General features: G+C 45.7%; 2 protein-coding genes across 2 annotated transcripts in view; one reads left to right on the forward strand and one right to left on the reverse strand.

The window, feature by feature from the left end:
- Window positions 1–3753, reverse strand: part of Pds5a (PDS5 cohesin associated factor A) — a 91225-nt gene extending 87472 nt beyond the window's left edge. The window contains 2 exon segments of the mRNA XM_032916982.1: window positions 2602–2776; window positions 3596–3753. Coding sequence (XP_032772873.1) covers window positions 2602–2736 — 135 coding nt within the window. The 5' untranslated portion in view covers window positions 2737–2776; window positions 3596–3753.
- A 584-nt stretch (window positions 3754–4337) lies between these two features.
- LOC116911962 (collagen alpha-2(I) chain-like) overlaps window positions 4338–19924 on the forward strand; it is an 86635-nt gene continuing 71048 nt past the window's right edge. Inside the window, exons 1-2 of the mRNA XM_032915887.1 lie at window positions 4338–4439; window positions 4748–4786. Coding sequence (XP_032771778.1) covers window positions 4338–4439; window positions 4748–4786 — 141 coding nt within the window. The remainder of the gene's footprint in view (window positions 4440–4747; window positions 4787–19924) is intronic.

Here is a 19924-nt window from a genome sequence, read left to right on the forward strand (position 1 = left end):
CAGCACCCCCAATCAGGTAGCTGAAGAAAAAGGGCTGTGAGTTCAAGACTGGCCTGAGTTAAACAGTAAGACCCTGTCTCAAAGTTGGGGTAGGTCCCAGCACTCAGAAGGCAGAAGAAGCCACTCTGAACTACATAATGGGTTCCAGGACAGCAAGAGCTACAGAGAAGACTCCTCTCCCTCCAAAACAACACCCAAGGTGGGGGATGCACAAGACAAACACACAGAGACATGCATGCTAATTTTATTGAGCAGCTTTATTTCTTAGTTTGGATTCTTACTCAAAATACACAATATAATCTTGGGAAATATTAATACTCTTTAAGTAGCAAGATACACTTCAGAGAGCTGGAGAAAGAGCTAAGTGACTAGTGTTTGCCTCCTAAGTATGAGGTCCTGAGTTTGAGGTCCTGAGTTTGAGCCCCAATTCCCAGCGCTTGTGCTCCATGTGGTGCAGACAACTGCAATTTCAGCAGGAGGGGTCTGGAGGCTCGCCCAACCTAACAGGTGAACTCTAGGCCAACCAGAAACCCTGTCTCAAAGTGAGGGCAATACCCAAGACTGTCCTCTGCCCTCCAGGAACATACACAAAAGACCTTGTATGAGAATTCTGGAGGTTTGCTTTTTTAAAAAAGCACAGAAATGTTATAAGAATATGTTTTCATTTTAATTCTAGGTGTAAGGATACAGGGCTGCTTCACAGCAGCTGACAAGAGGCATGGTTTTGCTAGCTGCAGATAGTTTCTGTGTCTGTATATGGAATTCTGAGAACTTTTCAGAGAGTATATAAATGCTAGGACCCTGAGAGGAGGAGTCAAGTGGTTGTTGGTCCTTTAGGAAGCTTGGTTGCAGTTTGTTAGTAGCCATGCTCAAAGAAAGAAGAAGAAATTAAATTAGATTCAGGGGCCTCTATCTCTCTCTTCCCTCTAGTGATGGGGTAAAACTGGGGGGATAAAGGGTGGGGAAAAAGAACCCACAAAGTAGCAAAGACCAGCTACAGTGCCTACATACCTACACATAAATATTCATGCACACACACACACACACACACACACACACACACACACACACACAAAAACACAAAATAGTCTCACATTTAAAAAAAAAAGGCTTTAGTTGAACCTGGTGGCACATGTCTATATTCCCAACACTTCAAAGTTCTTCAGAGAACAGAGAGAAGTTGAGACCAGCCTTATCTACTGAGCAAGTTTTAGGCCAGACCCTGTCTTGAAAGCAACAGAAAGATTTCTCTGCTTTAGACTGAGGTATAGCTCAGTGATAGAGCACTGCCTGCATGTGTCCCCACCTCCACACCCAGAAAAAGGAATGGAAGGAAAACAGAGAAGATGCCTTTTAATTAAAGAAGCTAGGTATTTCAAAAAACCAACAAATAGAAACTAAAACACAGAAACACTTTAAACACATAATATTTACTAGGTACTATGCTCAATTCTAAGATCAGACCCTAAAAATACATTTTACAAAGTTGCATAAGGCAGAAACACTGTCAACAATGTTTCCTGCCTAGCCTTCCACCACATTTGACTTTAACTTTGAAGTGTGCCTTTTAGCATAATGGTTCTCAACCTTCCTAAGGTTGCCTCATGTTGTGGTGACCTCTAACAAAATAATTCCATTGCTACTTCATAACTATAATTTTGCTACTGTTATGAATCATGATGTTAATACCTAGTATACAGGATATCAGACAGTTAACCTGTGGGAAAGGGGTCCTGACCCACAGGTTGAGAACCACTGTTGTTAGCAGGGCATGGTTACAGCTCTAGTGTTTTGGAAGTGGAGGCAGGAAGACTGTTAAGTTCAAGAGTAGCTAGGTTACATGTCCTCTCTCAAACAAGTCACCTGAGCCATTCTTTGTCTCACCACTGCCAATGCCCTACTTCAATAGTTTAAGATCTTTCACAGACTACTGATAGCTCCTTACAGGGCTCTGCCTCATCATCTCCCTACTCCACCCAAGCCAACTGTGACAACCAAAATGACTGTTATGATTGCCTACAATAAACAAACAAACAAACCTCACAGAATATCAACAATCCAGTCCTCAACTTTCTTGGGTATGTGTACTAAAATAAAATCACCATTTCTCTTTAAGCTCAAATTCTGAAAAATCTGTACATTGTATGAAGTTTAGCCCATGTATAGTTAGGCTTCCAGACATTAGGAAATCATGAGAATCTAAGGGAGAAAAAATATGGCTGCTTGTGCTCAAATCAGTCTTTTTTGGAGCCGATGAAAATAGGAACTTTCGTGGGTAAATCACTACACTTAAGGGTATGAGTTGCTTAAACAATATTCATTAAAAAAAATAACCAAAGGGAAGCAACTAAACCATGTGTTCTTATGCGCAATAAACAGAACAGAAAATGATCACACTCTTTAAATTTCCCATGCTACTATGTCTTTTCAGAACTTATCCAAAGATATCGCCAAGTTTGAACAATACTTTTCCGGGACGGTTAAGATAGCTTTAAAAACTTAGTACTAAAAACTCCAAAGGCCAGGTTGAGTAGTCAAATGAAACCACATGAGTCACAAAAGCCATCCAGAGCACAGAAGAACATCGACCCAGACCCTTACCTTCAGACGTTTGATCATTTCGTCGGTGGTGATCTTGTCCGTGATCTCTTTTACTCCCGGAGGGTAAGCGATCTTCCCGTCCGCACTCACGACGCCACAGAGGGCCGTGGCAGGCTTCGGCTGCGTGAAGTCCATCCTGGGGGATAACTTTTCTTTCACAGTCCTCTACCGGCCTCTATCGGTCAGAAAATCAAAGTTCAGCGGGAAAGGGGCGACTTTGTAACCTCTTTTTCATTTCAAAAATCTCTAATCTGGAAAGGGCCCTTTCTTCCCCCCGAGGCCAGGGACCCCGTCACTCGCTCCTTCCCAGGGTTCGGACCCCGCAGGCGTCCGCCACCCCGACCCGCGCCAGCCCCGGTGCCACGGGGTTCTCGGCTGCAGCAACCCCGGCCGCGAGAGGCGCCGAGCAGCTCCCGGAGTTTCCTAGCCCTCTTTTCACAATGAAATGTACCCCCGAGCACCTAGGTCGGAAGTTTGGTGGCCTCCGGGGGCCAGCTCGGACCCAACGGCCCCAGCTCGGCTCAGGAGAAGCGGCCCGGTCCCCGCCTGGCCGGTCACCTCCGGGAAAGGAGACTCGAGGCCTAGAGGGTTCAGCTTAGGCCGCAAAACTAGGTACCCAAGAGGACCCACGCGCGGCGCCGGCGCCCAGGAGCAGAACGCCCTGGCCGTGCCCAGCCCTGGGCCCCCGGCGTCCCCGCCGCGCGGCCGTCCCTCCGGGGCCAGCCCGCCACCCCCGCCAGCCGCCCGCGGCCCGAGTCCGGAGCCAGGAAGCGGAGGACCCGGCTCCGCACTTCACATTTTGTTCCGTAACTTCAGCAACCGAGCCCGGCGGCGTCTCAAGCCTCTCGGCCGCCCGGCGCTACTCTGCACCGCCGAGGCCTGAGCCCCGGCTACGGGCAACCCCGCCGGGCCTCAGCGCGCGCCCTCCCCTGCGGTCTCCCCTTCCGTCCCTCCCTCGCTGCCGCCGAGGGCGCGAGCCGGGCCGCCGCTTTACCTCCTCCTCATGCGGACGGACGGTGCAGCGAGCGCCCGGCCTCTGTCAGGTGGTTGCGCCGCCGCCGCCGCCCCTCGTCGGGCTGCACACAAAGCGGTTCCGTGGGTCCCGCCGCCGCCGCCGCCGCCGCCGCCGCCCGCCCGCCCCGGAGCGGCGCTGGGGCTGGCGGTGCCGAGGAGCAGCCGCCGCGGGGGGAGACGCGGGCCGAGCGTGCGCCGGCCGGGGCGACACTGCCGCTCTCCGTCGGGCTGAGGAAGCGCAGCCTCGGCCGCGGCTCCTCCGAGAGCCCGCGCGCGGGTGCACGCCCGCGCGTCCCCGCGCCCGCCCGCACCTCGCGCCCACCCGCACCAGACGCCCTCTCGCCGCGGCGCGCTCCCGGCTGCCCGTGCCCCGCGGAGCCCGAGCGTCGCGCACACCCAGAGCCCGTCACGCGAGCGGCGCGAGAGCCCGCGAGAGCACCGCGCACCTCGCTCCCGCCCCTTCTTCCGCCGGCCGAGCTCCCGCCTCCCTCGAACCCGACGCGGCCGCGCGCCTGGTGGACAGCGCCGCCATCTGTTTGGCGCCAAGACCTGCCAGCGCGGGCGCCTCCGGGAGGCCGGCAGACGAGCGGGCGCGCGGAGGAGGAGCCCGGGTGGCGGGAAGCGGACCCCGGGAGGCGCCGGCTTGTGATGCTCCTGTTCCCCGCCGAGTCCGGGACTCTTGAAGGCTTGTCTGGTGGGGACGTGACCGGAATGGTTGAGAAATGGTTAATACCTCGGAGAAACTGCTGGTTTCCCCTGCAAACAGAGCTCTAGAAGCCGAGGCAAAGTTTTACAACTCGGCAGAACGTGGGCTGCTCATTCTCGTGTGTTCTGAAAGTCGCCCGAGGTCGCTGCCGACGACCTTAGACTCCTACCATTAAGATTTTCAAAGCTGCAAAATAGGAAGTTGGCATTCGCTCTCAAGCTATGGTTCCTGAGTTTCTGGCCTTCCATTTGGCTACGGGCTGAAAACACAGATCAGGGTTCCTGATGGTGAAACCCAGAAAAAAGAAAGAGGGAGGGTGTTTTTACAGATTTGCAAATTACCTAGGTGAATCTGAGACCTCGTGTTTTTTTTTTCCCCCCTTAAGTCGTGAATACACCAAAGCTTTACTTTTTCTTTCCTCCAAAGGAAAGGATTGCCAGGGAAAACTCAGTGCAGCAGTTTAAGGTAAATATTAAGCGAATGAACCTGAACAATACACACATAACTTGAGGAAACGACTTTAAAAACAATAAGCAGTATGGGGTTGTGACTCTCTGAGTTGAAGGCTCCCTGGTCAATTGAACTAGCCCCAGGACAGCAGAGAGCCAGGGCAACAAAGAAACCCTGTCTCAAAAACAATTAAAAATAAATAAAAATAAGCTGGACAGTTAGGGTTCACGCCCTTCAATGGGAGGCAGAGGCAGGCAAATCTTTTGAGTTCGCGGCTAGCCTGGTCTACAGAGGAAGCTCCAGGATGGCCAGAGAAACCCTGTCTCAGCAAAACAAAAAGAAGCTGTGAGATTGTTGAGTTTATGCATTGTTCTTTAAAATACTCTCCTTTGAACTGGCCTATGGTTGCAGCTATTCAAGAGATTTAGGCAAGGAGATTTTTTTGAGCCTAAGATTTCTAACTGGAGAGATGGCTCAATGGTTAAGAGCATCAACTGCTCTTCCAGAGGTCCTGAGTTCAAATTCCAGCAACCACATGGTGGCTCACAACCATTTGTAATGAGATCTGATATCTTCTGGTGTGTCTAAAGACAGCAACAGTGTACTCATATACATAAAATAAATAAATCTTAAAAAAAAAAAAAAAAAAAAAAAGCACTGACTGCAGAGGTGCTGAGTTCAATTCCCAGCAACCACATGGTGGCTCACAACCATCTGTAATGGGATCCTATGCCCTGTTCTGAAGACTGCTACAGTGAACTCCCATACATAAAATAAATAAATAAACTTTAAAGAAGAAGAGAGAGAATGATTTCTAGACCAGCTAGTAATATGTAGCAGGGAGGAGGAGACAGTCTCCTCTGATATGCCAGGGGTCCAGTACTTGGGAGGCCTTAGGTCTGGAAGACCTAAGGAATAAAAACATAAGGGAGGAAAATGTGCTGTTTTTTGAGGCAGGGTCCTACCATATCCTGAGGCCAGCCTGGAACTTCCTATATAGCCCAGGCTGGCCCCTCACTCTTCCTGTCTCCGCCTCTGGAGTATGGGGTTGCAGATAGGCACCCTTATATACCATTATGCCCAGCAACTGTCAGTTATTGAAAGGTATTCTTGTGTATAGGAAGGTAAAAATATAAGTATACAATGTATTACTTTGTTATTATTATTTGTCTAAGTCACTGTTTTACTGTTGTGGAGAGAAATCACCAAGGCAATTTTTTTAAGATTTATTTATTATATGTAAGTACACTGTTGCTCTCTTCAGACACACCAGAAGAGGGTATCAGGTTCTATTACAGATGGTTGTGAGCCACCATGTGGTTGCTTGGAATTGAACTCAGGACCTCTGGAAGAGTAGCCGGTGCTCTTAACCGCTGAGCTATCTCTCCAGTCCCCCACCAAGTCAATTCTTATAAAAGAAAACATTTAATTAGGGCCTTGCTTACAGTTTGAGAGGCTTAGTCCATTTTCATATCTGAAAGCATGGAGGGAGGCAGAAGACAGACACTGGGCCTAGTGTGGACTTTGGAAACCTTAAAACTCACCCCCAGAGATGCACTTCCTCTAACAAGGCTAAGCCTAATCCTTTCAGATAGTGCCATTCCCCTGTGACTAAGCATAAACACATAAACCTATAGCGACCATTCTTACGCAAACCTCCTACTACCTTATAATTTTGTAAGCTTCCAAAGGAGAGTAAACCCTGAGATTTGTAACACAATTGAAGCAGATTGCAACACTCTTTAGAGTCTGTAGCCCAAGCCAGCTTTTTATTTATTTCTATATTAAAAGGAAAGTTTATTGGGTTACTTATAAGAATCTGAGTAAGGGACTCTCTATAGGAACAAAAGGTCCCAGAAGGACTGACTGACCAATAGCAACTGACAATAGGAAGTTTTGCTTTCACATTATTCAATATAGTGGCCACTAGCCATGATCCTACAGAAATAATGACTTTTAATTTAATTGAAAGAAAAAAAAAAAAACGTTTAAGGGATGGGATCTCACTATGTTACCAAAATATGTCCTGGAGTTCTAGGCTCAAATAAATCCCTCTCGTCTCCGCCTTTTTAGCAGCCTGAACTACAAAATGCTTTACTGGTTATTTTAAAATATCTGTAGTAGGGGTTGGGGATTTAGCTCAGTGGTAGAGCGCTTGCCTAGCAAGCGCAAGGCCCTGGGTTCGGTCCCCAGCTCCGAAAAAAAGAAAAGAAAAAAAAATATCTGTGGTATAAAGTGCTGGGGATGATCGTTGATACAGTGCTTGTCTAACATGCCCAGCACCACATAAAATTGAGTCTGGTGGCCCAGGCCTATAATCCCATCACTCTAGCAGGAGGGTCAGATGTTCAAAGTCCTCCTCAGCTACATATCTAATTCAAGGCCAACCTGAGCCACACAAGACTGAGTCAAAAAAAGACAAAAGGCAAACAGAAAAGAGAATGAAAGAGAAGAAGAATAAAAAAGATTGTCTGCCTTCTACCTATCAGTGTGTGTGTGTGTGTGTGTGTATGTGTGTGTATGTATGTGTATATGTGTGTATGTATGTGTGTGCATGTGTTTATGCCTATATGCGTGTGTGTATGTGTATGTATATGTGTGTGTGCGTGTGCGTGTGCGTATGTGTGTGTATATGTGTGTGTGTATAAGTGTGTGTTTATGCATGTACACCTATAACCTTCTATTATTGGTTCTCAACCTTCCTAATGCTGAGAACCTTTTATATATTTCCTCATGCTGTGGTGACCCCCCAACCATAACATTATATTGTTGGGACATTACTGTAATTTTGCTACTCTTATGAATCGTAATGTAAATATCTGAAAATGCAACTCCAAAGGGGTTGTGACCCAGCGTTTGAGAACTACTGACCATGTACCCAATGAGTTTAATTAGAGCTGCTTACAGTAGGAGCATAGATGAAGGATTGTGTAGGAACAAGGGCAACTTACCAGTGGCTCTGCCACTCTTCTTCCCCTAGCAACTATTAACTCCCTGTATAGATCTTAGGGGAGTATGGGACCTTGTGAACACTTCACCCTGAAACAGGATGATTTCTTCAGTCAGTAGTTGCTGCTGCTGCTCCCCACCCCCACCCCTGCTGCTGCTCCCCCCACTGCTGCTAGAGCTGGTTGGTTCCTGTCCCTGCAGTTTGTCAAGTGGTCATAAGAGATGAAAAGAAAGTAGAGGGCTGGAGAGATGGCTCAGAGGTTAAGAGCACAGTCTACTCTTCCAGAGGTCCTGAGTACAATTCCCAGCATACCAACCATCTATGATGAGATCTGGTGCCCTCTTCTGGCAGCCTGCATACATAATAAATAAATCTTAAATATGGTAGAAATATCAGGACTCAATAAAATAGCCCAAAAAAGCAAACCTACTGTGATGGTCTGTATATGCTTGGCCCAGGGAGTGGCACTATTAGAAAGTGTGGCCTTGGACTGGAGAGATGCTCAGTGGTTAAGAGCACAAGCTGCTCTTCCTGAGGTCCTGAGTTCAATTCCCAGCAACCAAATACATAAAATTTAAAGAAAGTGTGGCCCTGGCTAGCAGCCTTTGAAGATGTAGAACCTCGCCTGCCTAGATATTGCCACGCTCCCACATTGATGATGATGGACTAAACCTCTGAACCTGTAAGCCAGTCCCAATTAAATGTTGTCCTTATAGGAGTTGCCTTGGTCATCACAGCAATAAAACCCTAAGACACCTACATATGTGCATGCTCATATAGGAGTGTGCAAATACATATGGGAGTGTGTGCACATGTGCACACATGTGTGAGCCAAAGGTCAGCCTCTCAGGTCTTCACGAGTATTACTGCTGTAAGTTCTTTCACTGAACCTGGAGTGTGTAGATTTGGGAAGGCTGGCTGGCAAACAGGGTTCACCTGCATCTGCCACCCAGTGTGGCATTCCAGATGTGCAGTGCTGTGCCTGCTTTCCCATGTCTGGGAATCTGATCTCAGGCCCTTGTGCTTGCACTGCAGGGGCCTTACCAACTGAAGCAGCACTCCTGTACTCTCTTCCTTCATTTGTTCTCCTTTTTCCTCCCACTTCTAGGGCTTTACACTCGGCCATTGAGCTACTGCCCCTCCTGCCCCTTTTAAAAAATTTGGTAGCCATTCAGTAAGCGCCTGTGCCAGGCAGATCGCCTGTCTTCTATGACATTCTTATTCTTTCAGTTCACTAAGCAATGTCTCCTATTGGCAAGATGTCTGCTATGGTTGTTTTGTTTTGTTTTTGAGACAGGACCTTACCAGGTAGCACTGACTGACCGAGTATCCCTTTATAATCCAGGCTGGCTTTGAACTCTTAGCCATCCACAGTCTCCCGAGTGTTGTATTTGTAAGTATGAGCCCCAGGCCCTGTGTATTTGCTTTTCTAAGGTATCTTGCTATCTAAGTGGCCTGGAACTCCTGCATCTGCATTAGAGTTCTGGAATTGTAAGATTGTAGGTGTGCCCCCATGACAACTGGCAGAAAATCGCATATACATAAATGTGGCCTAGGTTACAGAGTGAATGTCAGGCTAGCCTGTGCACCAGTCTCAAATAAAACAAAATACAGTGAAGCTCCAATCCCTGCAATTGCTCTGAGGGAGCTGTACTTTTATCCTATTGATCAGAGCCTGCCCCATTCTGCGAATCAAGATTTTCAAGAAATCACAAAGTCATATGATCTTTAACAAACTTGTTGTGCTTTTGTCCTTTGATGATTCTAGTGTCAACAAATGATCTGAATGATAATGGCTTCTGAGATACTTTGAGGCATGCTGCTGATTCCTGATGAGGTCTCTCTCTCTCTCTTTTTTTTTTTTAATTTATTTATTTCACATGTGTGAATACACTGTACCTGTCTTCAGACACACCATAAGAGGGCATCAGATCCCATTACAGATGGTTGTGAGCCACCATGTGGTTGCTGGGAATTGAACTCAGGACCCCTGGAAGAGTGGTCAGAGCTCTTAACCGCTGAGCCATCTCTCCAGCCCCCTGTTGAGCTCTCTTGTTCTCACAGAGTGCAAATAAGTTTCTGTGGGGTCAAACTGCTCATTTTGCTTCAAAACCACAATCCTTTTGGCTCTCAAAACCAGAATTGGCTCACTGATAAGTGGATATTAGCCCAAAAGCTCAAATTACCCAAGATACAATCCACAGACCACATGAAGCTCAAGAAGAAGGATGGCCAAAGTGTGGATGTTTCACTCCTTCTTAAAAGAGGGAACAAAAATATTCATAGGAGGGTTATGGAAGCAAAGTTTGGAGCAGAGACTGAAGGAATGGCCATTCAGACCCTGCCCCACATGTGGCCCATATATACGCAGCTATCAAAACTAGATAAGACTGATGAAGCTAAGAAGTGCATGCTGACAGGAACCGGATATAGATCTCTCCTGAGAGACACAGTCAGAACATGTCAAATACAGAGGTGAATGCTAGCAGCAAACCATTGAACTGAGAATGGGACCCCCGTAGGAGGAATTAAAGAAAGGATTGAAAGAGGTGAAGGGGCTTGCAACCCCATAAGAACAACCATGCCAACCCACCAGAGATCCCAGGGACTAAACCACTATCCAAAGAGTACACATGGACAGACCCATGGCTCTAGCTGCATATGTAGCAGAGGATGGCCTTGTTGGGTACCAAAGGAAGGAGAAGCCCTTGGTCCTACCAAGGTTGGACTCCCCTAGTATAGGGGAATGTCAGAGGGTGGGAATGGGGAGTGGGTCATGAGGGGAAGACCCTTATAGAAGAAGGGGAGGGGGAGAGGATAGGGGGCCTATGGACAGGAAACTGGAAAAGGGAATAACATTTGTGATGTAAGTAAAAAATATATCCAATAAAATTAAAAAAGCAAACAAACAAAAACAAGCAAACAACCAGAATTTGGTTATGCCCAAAGAAAATGTCATGGTCTTGGGATGATCCTAAGGGTTACTTTGTGCTGTGAGGACTTCAGGGTGGCTGACAAATCAGGTATAAAACAAAAAGGACAACAGAAATAGGAGTGGAGTTACTGGCAGAATCAGATGTCTAAAACAGGACGGACGGTAAAGAAACTGACAGTACATTGCACTGCTGTTGGAGCCTCTGGCTTTTCTGTCTGATCTCGGCCAAAAGACTGAAAAGTCGTTCTTTTCTCTCTGACTCCCTCCCCCCTTCCCCCCTCCTTCCCTCCCCATCTTTCCTCATTTCTTGTCTCCTCTTCCTCTTCCCCCTCTTCCTCTTCTTCCTCCTCCTCTTCCTCGTACTCTTCTTCCTTTTCCTTCCCTTCCTCTCCCCTCCTCTTTCTCCTCTTCCTCCTCCTCCTCCCCCTTCTCTTCCTCTTCCTCCTTCTCCTCCTCCTCTTCTTCCTCCTCCTCTTCCTCCTCTTCCTCCTCCTCCTCCCCTTCCTCCTCCTCCTCCCCTTCCTCCTCCTCTTCCTTTTCTTCTTCTCTTCTATGTGCTTAGGTCAGGGGAAATTATCTAAGTCGGTCAAGAATATTATTTCAGAGCCAAATCTGTAATTTGACTGGTGCCCTACCCAGGAGCTCCATAACTATTAGTTAACCTTTAACTATATATCTTGGATGTCCTACTGTGTTCTAAGCACACCTTTCCCAACCTCAGTGATAACTTTATTGCTTTTTATTCCCTTCTCTTCCTCTTCCTGCCTCTCCTCTCTTCTCTCTCTTCTCTCTCTCTCTCTCTCTCTCTCTCTCTCTCTCTCTCTCTCTCTCTCATATTTGGAAAGTTTGTTTGTTTTAAAGGTTTATCTTTATTTTACATGTGTATGTGAGTTCCTGCATTATGGACGGGCACCACTCGCATGTCCGATGCCTTCAGAAGCCAGGAGCAAGACTCCCTGTAGCCAAAGCTGGCTAGCCAGCAGGAAGAAGATTCACTGAAGCCAAAGCTGGCTAGCCAGCAGGAAGAAGCAGCTATGTGGCTGGCTGCTCAGGCTGATGCAACAACAGAGCTGCCTTACAGTAGGGCATCAGGTAATCATGCAAACCTGAGAAACAAGATCTTGCCAAAACCAGCTGACACCAACATAGCAGTCAACTCCTCTTATTGCTTCATCATACTAGAGTCTCCATTTGGTATTAGCATAACAGTTTTGGATGTCCCCATGTGTATCTTAGTCATGAAACCCCCATATACAGACGAGGGAGGAACACGCCATGCCATGGATGTGCACTACCTTTCCACCACCTTCATTGATAATTCCTCTCCGCCATCAAGATGAAAAATGTTGCTCCAAGCCAGGTGAGGTGGCATATGGCTATGATTCCAGTCTGACTTGGGAGGCAGAAGGAACAACATAACATATCAATTATCAATTTCCTGGTCTGCCAGAGAGCTACAAAGTGAGACACTGTTTCGGTTTCTTAAAAAAAAAAAAAAAAAAAAAAAAAAAAAAGCCTAGTGGGACATGTTTTTAATCCTAGCACTTGCAGACAGATATCTGTGAGTTGTGAACTCAGGACCTCTGGAAAAGCATGTCTTTTTTTTTAAAGACATGGTTTCTCCGTGTAGCCTTGCCCATCCTGGAGCTCACTCCGGTCTATAAAGTGAGTTCCAGGACAGACAAGGCTACACAGAGAAACCATGTCCTTTGAGAGAGAGAGAGAGAGAAAAGAAGAAGAAGAAGAAGAAGAAGAAGAAGAAGAAGAAGAAGAAGAAGAAGAAGAAGAAGAAGAAGAAGAAGAAGAAGAAGAAGAAGAAGAAGAAGAAAGAAGAAGAAAAAGGAGAAGAAGAAGAAGAAGAAGAAGAAGAAGAAGAAGAAGAAGAAGAAGAAGAAGAAGAAGAAGAAGAAGAAGAAGAAGAAGAAGAAGAAGAAGAAGAAGAAGAAGAAGAAGAAGAAGCAGAAGAAGAAGAAGAAGAAGAAGAAGAAGAAGAAGAAGAAGAAAAAGAAGAAGGAGAAGAAAAAGAAGGAGAAGAAGAAGAAGAAAAAGAAGAAGAAGAAGAAGAAGAAGAAGAAGAAGAAGAAGAAGAAGAAGAAGAAGAAGAAGAAGAAGAAGAAGAAGAAGAAGAAGAAGAAGAAGAAGAAGAAGAAGAAGAAGAAAGGACAAGAGAGGGCTCAGTAGTTCTGAGCACTGTTTGCTCTGGCTGAGCACCTGTCTGCAGCTCCCATCCCAGGAGCTCTAACGCCCTCTTCTGGTCTCTGTAGGCACCACTGGGAGCACACGCATACATCCAAGGAAGCCACCGAACATACCGAACACTTAAAATAAGTAGATTTGAGGGCCAGGAGCGCATGCATCTCAGTTAGTGGACTGAACACTCACCTAGCATGCAGGAAAGCCTGAGGTGGATCCCAGCACCATATAAACCGACCATGGTGGCATAGGCCTGTAATCCTAGCACTCTGGAGGGAGAAGGAGGATCAGAGGTTCAAGGTTAAGAGTACTTGCTTCTCTTCCAGGGAACTAGCACACACTTCATTCAATTAACAACCACGTCTAGGGCTGGAGAGATGGCTCAGTGGTTAAGAGCACTGACTGCTTTTCCAGAGGTCCTGAGTTCAAATCCCAGCAACCACATGGTGGCTCACAACCATCTGTAATGGGATCTGATGCCCTCTTCTGGCCCACAGCCATACATGCAAGCAGAAAGTAGAAGTAGAAATATATATAATGTATACATAATAAATAAATTAATTAATTAAAAAAAACAACCACGTCTAACTCTAGCCTCCCTCTTCTGGTCCTGGAAGGCACACACACACACACACACACACACACACACACACACACACACACAGACATATGGGTGGGGAGCAGACAGACACACAGACACACATGTGCATTAGGCCTCACTGGTCATGCACTTATGTCAGAGATTTCCATACTGAGTCCAGAACATCCTTTGTGCGGCCTATTCCTTATGGACTCCATCCACAATGAACTCAGTAGTAATTCAGTTAAGAAGCAGAAGCCAAATGGCAAAGTCGCATATCTAACTAAATTGGTCTCCAAAATGTGCCTTCACAGCTGGTTTTTTTCAACAGGCTTTTGAATTTTCTCAGAAGCCCATCTGTGCACCTCCTTGTAAAAATTGGAGTGAAGTTGATTTCTGTTGTCTCTGTGTCCATTCTGAAGTCTCTCTTGTGGCTGGCCTGACTAAACTAAACACAAACTAAACTCCCCTCCTCCTCCTGGAAACTGTCCTGGAGTGTGGTTTTCACCATAGGGATAAATAAGACACAGGCCACCACACAAGGACATCTGCCAGTAGAAACAAGTGCCCGGTGAGAGGAGCCCTGGTTATGGGGTCAGGCTTTAGGCTGACCATGTAAATGACCACCAGGATGTAAAAGTGTTCTGAGAAGGCAACCATAAGCACAGACCAGGTTCTTGGATTCACTTCAAGGAAAGGCTCAAATTTAGAGCCCTTCCCTAGAAAGAAACCTCAAGGAAAATTCACTTGATTCACTTGAAATTGGGTATTTTGTCCACCAGGTGATCTCTGGGTCACTTAGATCTGAGTTAGTGCTGCAGTCTCTGTAAAATTGCCTTCTGTTAGCAGGCAAAGAGCCCTAAGCATTTATTAGAGAGGACTTGAATTCTTTTTTTTTTTCCAATGTGGAAAGGTTTAATGAGAGAAGAAGAGTAGAAGAGGAGAGGAGTAGAGGCCAGCCATGAGCACGTGGAGGGGCGGGGGAGGGGAATGGGGAGAAAAGGGACAGAGGAGAAGAGGGGAAAAGGGAAAGAACAAGGAGCAAGTGAGGACTTGAATTCTTTCTCTGTGTCTTCGACTTGTAGGCGCTCACTACCTAGGAATCATCCCCTTGGAAGTACACATTTAGACTTGCCTAGATAACAATTTCCTAGGGAAAATGAATGGGTGACCGAGAGACTAATAGCTGAACGAAGAAGAGGAGAAAAAAAAAAAAAAACAGGAAAAGCAGGAAATGAAAAACTTTAATGCTGGGAAAGGGCTGTCTGTCTGTTTTGATATGTCTATACATGTGCTAGAGAGATGATATTTCTCTACTTAATGATGAAAAACTTAGAAAAAACTGTGCTTTAGAGGATGGAGAGATGGCTTAGTGGTTAAGAGCACGAGCTGCTCTTCCAAAGGACTCAGGTTTGATTCCCAGCAACCATATGGAGGCTCACAGCATCTGTAGCTCCAGTCTGACACCATGTGTGTCCTCGGAGGGCAGCACCCAGCCATCACATATATGTGCAGGCATCTATACAACAAAGAATAAAATAATAAAATAAATAAGAATTTTGAAAGAAGAACTGGAGAGCTAGCTCACAGGTTAAGGGCACAGACTGCTCTTCCAGAGAACCCAGGTTCAATTCCCAGCAACCACATGATAGCTCACAACTGTCTATAACTCTAAGACCTGACATTCTTGCATAGACATACATGCAGGCAAAATACCAATACACATGAAATAGAGGTAGATAAATGAAAACTCTATATTTATTAAGGAAACCGGAAGGTGGCTCAGTGGTTAAGAGCACTGTCCTGTCCTCTCAGAGGACTGAGTTGAGTTTCTAATGTTTGGAGGCTCACAACAGTCTGAAACCCTAGCTCCAGGGGATCAAATGCCCTCTTCTAGCTTCCAAGGGCAGGACCCAAAGTCTGGTTCCTATTGCTTGTATCACCAGAGGGCTAAAGTTACAGTCTACCACAGCCCGTGGCTGTAGGACTGTTGTTACAGAATGTGGTGACGACCTGCTACTCTGGTCCAGTGTAGCCCATAGATTCATAACCCATATGCTCCTTCTTGAATGGGTACCCCAATGTACACACACACATACACACAAATAACTAAAAAGTAAACCTAAAAAAAGCTGTATTTGTACTAGAGAGATGGCTCAGAGGTTAAGAGTACCATCTGCTTTTCCAGAGGTCCTGAGTTCAATTCCCAGCAACCACATGGCTTATAACCATCTATAATGAGATCTGGTGCCCTCTTCTGGCCTTCAGGCATACATGCAGGCAGAACATTGTATATATAATAAATAAATCGAGCGGGTGGGGGGGTGTATTAGCTTGGATTTAAATGAAATGTAAACAGATTCAATATGTAGGTCAGTGGAAGAATCCTGCCTAGCATCCTGAGGCCCTGGGCTTGAGCTCAGATAATACCAAACAAAACAAAACATTGGTTTAAAGAAGAAATGAGGGCATAGAGACTGCACATCAATAATCCCCGCACTCAGGACGTAGAGTCTCGGCTTCATGAGACCCTGCTTCCACCTCCACTACAAACAACTAAGGGGGGGAGAATACAGTTGAAGAAAAATAAGTAATTATCCCAAGGAGATAGAAATGGACTAAATTAGGGGTTGGGGATTTAGCTCAGTGGTAGAGCACTTGCCTAGCAAGCGCAAGGCCCTGGGTTCGGTCCCCAGCTCCGAAAAAAAGAAAAAAAGAAAAGAAAAAAAAGAAAGAAATGGACTAAATTATATTGCAATTGCTGTGACGTCGGTAAATCTTTGGTAAGTAAACTATAACCACATGTCACTTGTTAATAAGGATGACTTTCTGAGAAATGCATTGTTAAGTGTTTATTGAAACACTAGATATTCGCCCAAACCCAGATGGTATAAGTCACATGGACGTTTTTATTGTCTGACTGTGTATGTGTGGGCACACACATGCGTGGGGCACATGAACATCAGAGGACAACTTTTTTTTTTTTTTTTTTTTTCGGAGCTGGGGACCAACCCAGGGCCTTGCTCTTCCTAGGCAAGCACTCTCACCACTGAGCTAAATCCCCAACCCCAGAGGACAACTTTTAAGAGTAAGTTCTTCCCTTCCAGCATGTGGACTCCAGGGGTTAATCCTCAGGCTTGGAAGGGAAAACCTTACCTACTAAGCCATCTCAAAAGTGCTGATGCGGCCTCTCTAGTTATGATGTTGGGCCAATGTGAGATCTGTGGGATTCCAGCCAGTGTAGCACGAGATAGACTTGTTGATAACGGGTAAGTACACCTTGCAGACCTATAATCCTAGCACTTCTGCAGTGGAAGCAGGATTTGGAGTTCAAGAGTGGCCTGGAGAGATGGCTCAGTGGTTAAGTAAGAGCACTGACCACTCTTCCAGAGGTCCTGAGTTCAATTCCCAGCAACCACATGGTGGCTCACAACCATCTATTTGTAATGGGATCTGAAGCCCTCGACTGGTGTGTCTGACAGCTACAGTGTACTCACATAAATAAAATAAATTTTAAAAAAAGGAGTTTAAGGGCAACATAGGCTAAATGAGATCCTGTCTCAAAAAAAAAGTAAAATAAAATGAATAAGTTAGAATATACTCTAAGATAATGATGGAAAAGTATAGTTTAATAGATTAGTAAAAACAATAGCATAATAGATATGTAAACTAATAAGTCATTGATTATCAAGTATTATGGGTGGTGACAAGTTTGACTTCTTTAGAAACCCAGTTATGTGAATATTTTTTTTAAAGATTTATTTATTTTATTTATATGAGCACACTGTAGCTGTCTTCAGACACACCAGAAGAGGGCATCAGATCCCATTACAGATGGTTGTGAGCCACCATGTGGTTGCTGGGAATTGAACTCAGGACGTCTGGAAGAGCAGTCAGTGTTCTTAACCACTGAGCCATCTCTCCAGCCCAATATGTTTGTTTTTAAAAGGTGTATTTATTTTATGTATTATGAGTGCTCTGTATGCATGTATACTAGAATGCAAGAAGAGGGCATAGAGCTCACCATAGATGGCTGTAAACCACCATGTGGTTGCTGGGATGAACTCGGGACCTTTGGAAGAGCAGCTGGTGCTCTTAACCACTGAGCCATCTCTCCAGCCCCTGGAATATGTTTTTGTCTTAATCCCAAGTGAGGCATATGGGGCTGCTTCAGATAGTCCACAGTGAAGTGTAAAAATGTCAGAGCCCGAGAGGCTTCAGGGGTTGATGCTGCCCCTGCTGCTGCTGGTTCCTGCTGCTGCTTTTGCTGGTTGGAGATATCCTGACAATGAAGACTGGATTTGCCCCCAAGGAACTTGATGCCCCTAACCAGCAGGAAGTAGTCTAGAGAGATCTATGTCCTCCTTCACCTCTATCTAACCTTCTTCCTTGCCTAACTAGTATTGGGGTGAAGGAAAGTAAATATAAGAAGCCAATAAAGTAGACCAAAAGTACTGTACATACACGTGTTCAAACCTTCTACATGACTTAGTGCTGTAACTCTTATACCAGCATCACCATAAACATGTAAGAATGTGTTATGCTGCAGTTATGATGGTTTTGCTGTCACTGGGTGATAGAACGCTTTCAGCTCCATTGTTAGCCTTTGCGTCTGTTTGTTAGATTTTATTTATCTTATTTTATGCATGTGAGTGTTTTGCCTGCATGAATATCTTTTAACTACTGCGCCATCTCACCAGCCCCTTCGGTACCTAACAAGGCCAGACGTAGAGAGAACTGAAGTTCCAGGTATCTGTTAGCTGCCATGTGGGTGCAGGGAACCCTCAGGAAGAAAAGCCGCTGGAGCCATCTCCCAGCCCCTTCTTGCTGCTTTGTTGAAACCAGTTTTGTCTAGGATGTAACCCTGGCTGTCCTGGGACTCACTATGTAGACCAGGTTTCAAACTCCCATAAATCCTCCTGCCTCTGCCTCCACCTCTGAGTGGTAAAAGTGTGTGTCACCACACCTAGCTCTCTCATTTGCTTTTTATTTTGAGATAAGGTTTCATGAAGTTAAAATCCCTCTGACGCCTGGGCAGGCTTTGAACTTCAAATGTTCTTGCTTTAGCCACTGTCCTACTATTGGGGATTCCTAGACTGTGCGGCCAGGTCCAACTTGGCTAAATCATTTTTAAGTTCAATCGCTAAAATGTTAATTGTTTTAACACCTTGTTTTCAGATGGTGTAAGGAAAGAAGTTTGGGTCTCCTAGTAAACATGGACAGAATAGAAGTATTCTACAAGGAAATACATGTTTCTAGGAATCACAAGATGTGTAGGGCAAGCGTAGGCAGATCTCTGAGTTCTGAGCTAACCAAGTCTATACAGTGAGTTCCATGCCAGCCAGGTCTACACAGGAAGACCTTTTTTCAAACAAACAAAACAAACCAGACAAAACAAACTAAACAACGAACAACAAACCAAACCAAAGGGGCTGGTGAGATGGCTCAGTAGTTAAGAGCCACTCACTCAGTGGTTGAGAGATTCAATTCCCAGCAACCACATGATGGCTCGCAACCGTCTGGGGTTGGGGGGAGGGGATCTGATGCCCTCTTCAGGCAGGTGGATGTATATGCAGCAGAACAGTCATACATTAAATAAATAAAATTTAAAAAAAACAAACAAATCCAAAACAAAAAGCCAAAGCAAACAAAAACAGGTCACTTCTTACACAACTATAACATGAAAGTATTGTGTATTTAAGACAATTCTTAAGGACTCTGAAAAACCCAGGTTTCTGATACCTTTTAGGTAAAGCTAATATAGTGGCTGATGTCAATAATCCCAGGGATTAGTGGACCACAGTGGGTCCCAGACTCCTGAAATTGAGTTTGTGAGCAACATAGCTCCTAGTAGCAGGCCAGGTAAGGCTGCCCCCTAGGGAGGAAAGATGAGTAAAGGACTCAGCAGGGTACCTGAAAAAGACAGACCATAGGTCTAGGACCTACCCCTCTAACTCCTTGCATAGATGGAATTGTTAACATAGCTACAAGCCCGTTGTTCAGGAGGCTGAAGCAGGAGCATTACAAGTTCCAGATCATCCTGGGCTATACAGCAACCACACAGAAATAAAAGTAAACAAAAGATACATGCGTGGCTGTGCATAATCGTAATCCCAGCACTTTGGAGGTAGAGGCAAGAGAATCAGGAGTTTATGGACAGATACATAGAGTTCCTGTCCAGTCGGAGTTGCATGAAACCCATCTCAGAAATCAAACAGGGCTGAGCATGATGAGTCAGTCTTTAAGCCTAATGCTCAGGAGGCAGAGACAGAGACAGGTGGATCTCTGTGAGTTTGAGGGCACTGATTTTCATAGCATGTTCCAGGACAGCCAGAGTTAGACAGAGAGAGAGAGAGAGAGAGAGAGAGAGAGAGAGAGAGAGAGAGAGAGAGAGAGAGAGAGAGACCTGTCTCTCCTGTCTCAAGAGAGAGATGGAAGGGCCCCACATAGTGGAAGGAGAGAATGGACTTCTTCAAATTGTCCTCTGATCTCTGT

The sequence above is a fragment of the Rattus rattus genome, chromosome 11, assembly GCF_011064425.1.
Source record: "Rattus rattus isolate New Zealand chromosome 11, Rrattus_CSIRO_v1, whole genome shotgun sequence".
Taxonomy (NCBI): Eukaryota; Metazoa; Chordata; class Mammalia; order Rodentia; family Muridae; genus Rattus; species Rattus rattus.